This window comes from Sinocyclocheilus anshuiensis, unplaced genomic scaffold (assembly GCF_001515605.1).
Source record: "Sinocyclocheilus anshuiensis isolate Anshui unplaced genomic scaffold, SAMN03320099.WGS_v1.1 scaffold274, whole genome shotgun sequence".
NCBI classification, from domain to species: Eukaryota; Metazoa; Chordata; class Actinopteri; order Cypriniformes; family Cyprinidae; genus Sinocyclocheilus; species Sinocyclocheilus anshuiensis.
In genome coordinates, this window is record NW_015547698.1 from 2,652,423 (window position 1) to 2,655,584 (window position 3,162).

Genomic DNA, 3,162 nt, shown 5'->3' on the forward strand with positions numbered 1-3,162 from the left:
ACACACACACACACACACACACACAAACACGTTTATACTAATTTGTGTATATATATAAAAAAAATGTATATATACATACTGTATACACAGTTGCTATATAACTTATACTATATAAAATTATTATACAACTGTACTATATAAACATACGTATTATAATTTAATTACATTTTAGTTACAAAACATAAAAATATATAAATATATTAAATAAATATAATATATAATAAATAATACATTTATTATTTATTTATATATTTATTATAACATCGGCACATGAAAATAATTATATATTTTATATATGTACCAATATTTATATATGTACCATTGTTATAATACGCTGTAACAAACAACAATATTATAGAGTTAGAAATAAGCATTTTGAATTGTGATGCAAACAAACAAATATTAAACTGGAAAAATGCCTCGAGTATCACTGAGAACATTTTGTTTAGTTCTGTCATTTTAAAATGTACTTTACTGGAGCAAATACATAACTGAGATATGAAGCTATATGGTTCAGCCCTGCGATCAACTACCAGAAAACTACCCAGACCTTCATTCGTTTGCTCTGACAGACCTGCGGATCCGAGGAAGAGGAGCACAGTGATCCAGTAAACCCAGAAGAGCATGAGCGTGAGGAAGGTCCAGACGGGCTGCAGGGCCAGCAGAGGCAGATGGGTGAACACTTTACCGGCCACGTGAAACAGAGCGATGGTGAGCGCCACACGCTTCCTCATGAAGAACATCAGCAGCAGCAGAATCACCTGAGTATTACATATTTGCACATTAAAAATTCTTGGCGTTTGGCAGTTCATATAGTAGTATGCAAATCCAAACCTACCATGAAGACCGTGGCAGCGATGGCGTAGATGAGCAGGGCTTTCTGGTTGTCTTTGGCCACCTCCAGTTCCAGAGCCGGTAGAGTGACGTTCACAGATTTTGACTGATCCACATACAGCCACCACAAGATCCCCGTCCCACCTGCCACAAACACAGCGCTGCCTCACATCACGGGCTCTTTATGACGTTCAGCTGGTGACAGTTGGCTGCTTGTCCTTTCATTTATTTCTATGTAATACCAAAGTCTCACCAATCGACCCGACCACCACGACAGCTGTGAGAATCCAGACCAGAACCACAGAGATGTAGCGGATCACAACCATCAGGATCAGAGACAGAACTGCAGCACAGAGCAGAGACAGAACGGTGCTTTAAACCTCGCTCTTCTGACCACTGACGTTTAAAGGGATAGTTCACCCAAAAATGAAAATTCTGTCATTAATTACTCACAAACCGCAATAATACGAAGCTACTAGAATACTTTTTGTGCACAAAAGAAAAAGAAAAAACGACTTTATTCAACAATTCGTCTCCTCCGCATTACCCTGTAGCACCGTTTTGGAGAATATCCACTGGAGGTAAACAGCGTATGCTGTTCTGTGTCAACATACAAAAAGTATTCTCGTAGCTTCGTATAATTGCGGTTTAACCACTGATGTCACATGGATTATTTTACAGATCTCCTTGCTACGTCTCTGGACTTGGGAACATTTCAGACTAAGCTGCATTTATTTGATCAAGAATACAGTAAAAATACTGTTAAATATTATTACAATTTAAAACAGCTGTGAATATATATTCAAATGTATTTCATTAATTGAAAAAAAAAAAAAAACATTAACTGAAATAAAATAAAACACCAACATATTTCAGCAATAAAAAAAAAACACAACAAAATTACTAAAACTAAAATTAAAATGAAATAAAATAGAATTCAAACTTTAGCTAGTAATGAATAAAAACTATTCAGACATATTTAATAAAAACTAAAACGAATAAGATTATGAAAACAACAAAAAGAAAGTTTAAATTGATGTACTAAAAGAAATAAAAGTGAAATAAAAATGTATAAAAACTATATATTCATGTTTAATAACAAAAACGAATATATATATTTTTTTAAATGTTAAAACTAACTCAAATTAAAATGAAATAAAATAAACGGCAAGTGAAATAAAATAAATCTTATTTCAGCTAGTTTCCAATGAAACATTTCTCATTTTCATTTTGTTTAAATTGATGTACTAAAATAACTAAAAATGAAATATTATTATTATATTATAAATATTAAAAACTATATAGTCATGTTAAATAAAAAACTAAAACTAATAAAAAATTGGGAAAAAACACAACATAGAAAATACTAAAACTAACTCAAATTAAAATGAAATAAAATTAACAGCAAGCGAAATAAACTTATTTCAGCTAGTTGCCCAGGAAACATTGTCAAACATTTTAATTTAGTTTAACATGACGTGCTAAAATAACCCAAACTGAAATAAAAATGTAAATATTTAATACAACAAAAATGAAAAAATGTTAAAAATACTAAAACATCAAAATGAAAATCGAAAATATGTAAATAAAAACCAATTCAAAATATTAATAAAAACTATAATATAATATCTTGATATTAAAAATAGCACTGATGCAAATCGGGTTTTATATTTATGACTTGAAAGATGTTAATGGAAGTTTTGAGGAATGTCATTTGTATGAATGTTGGTTTCCTAAGTTTTGATGAGAACAGCTGACCGAGAGCGAGCAGACACAGGCCCATGATGATCTCTCTGGATGTCATCACTCCAGCGATGACCCGGTGCACCACGCTGTTGTCACTGACGAAAGTGATGAAGGCCTCGGCAAACTTGGCGTAGCAGGAAATGTCAACGGGAATACAGCGGTGAAACACTGGTAAAGATGCACTGCACGAAAAAAATGACAGTTTGAATGGAAATTGATCAAACCTACAAATCAAATATCTACCTAATGTTTTTTGTATGTATAAGCAGTAATCTTTTAAGACTTCATGAAATCATAAGACAAGATGTTTTCTTTGCTGTGTTGACATACTTTCTTCAGAAAGAGGACGTTTGGGTGGAAATATCGATGGATCTGTTCTTGTTCCAATAGTTATGAATCATGATTTGCAACTTGCTATCTCTAGACAGTGACTTTTTAGTGGAAATATTTTATGACAAATGTATATTTAAAACATAATATATAATTTATAGTACTGACACTGTACACTTCAATTCAAAAGGTTAGAGTCAGACTCAAGTGCTCTGCATTTATCCCATCCAAGTGCACACACACACACACACA

At 32.5% G+C, this 3,162-nt stretch overlaps 1 protein-coding gene across 1 annotated transcript in view; it reads right to left on the reverse strand.

The window, feature by feature from the left end:
• slc44a1a (solute carrier family 44 member 1a) overlaps positions 1-3,162 on the reverse strand; it is a 14,414-nt gene that overhangs the window by 3,685 nt on the left and 7,567 nt on the right. The window contains exons 6-9 of the mRNA XM_016506637.1: positions 2,593-2,762; positions 1,088-1,177; positions 839-978; positions 575-761 (exon numbers count right to left, since the gene is read on the reverse strand). Of these exons, the coding sequence (XP_016362123.1) occupies positions 575-761; positions 839-978; positions 1,088-1,177; positions 2,593-2,762 (587 nt within the window). The remainder of the gene's footprint in view (positions 1-574; positions 762-838; positions 979-1,087; positions 1,178-2,592; positions 2,763-3,162) is intronic.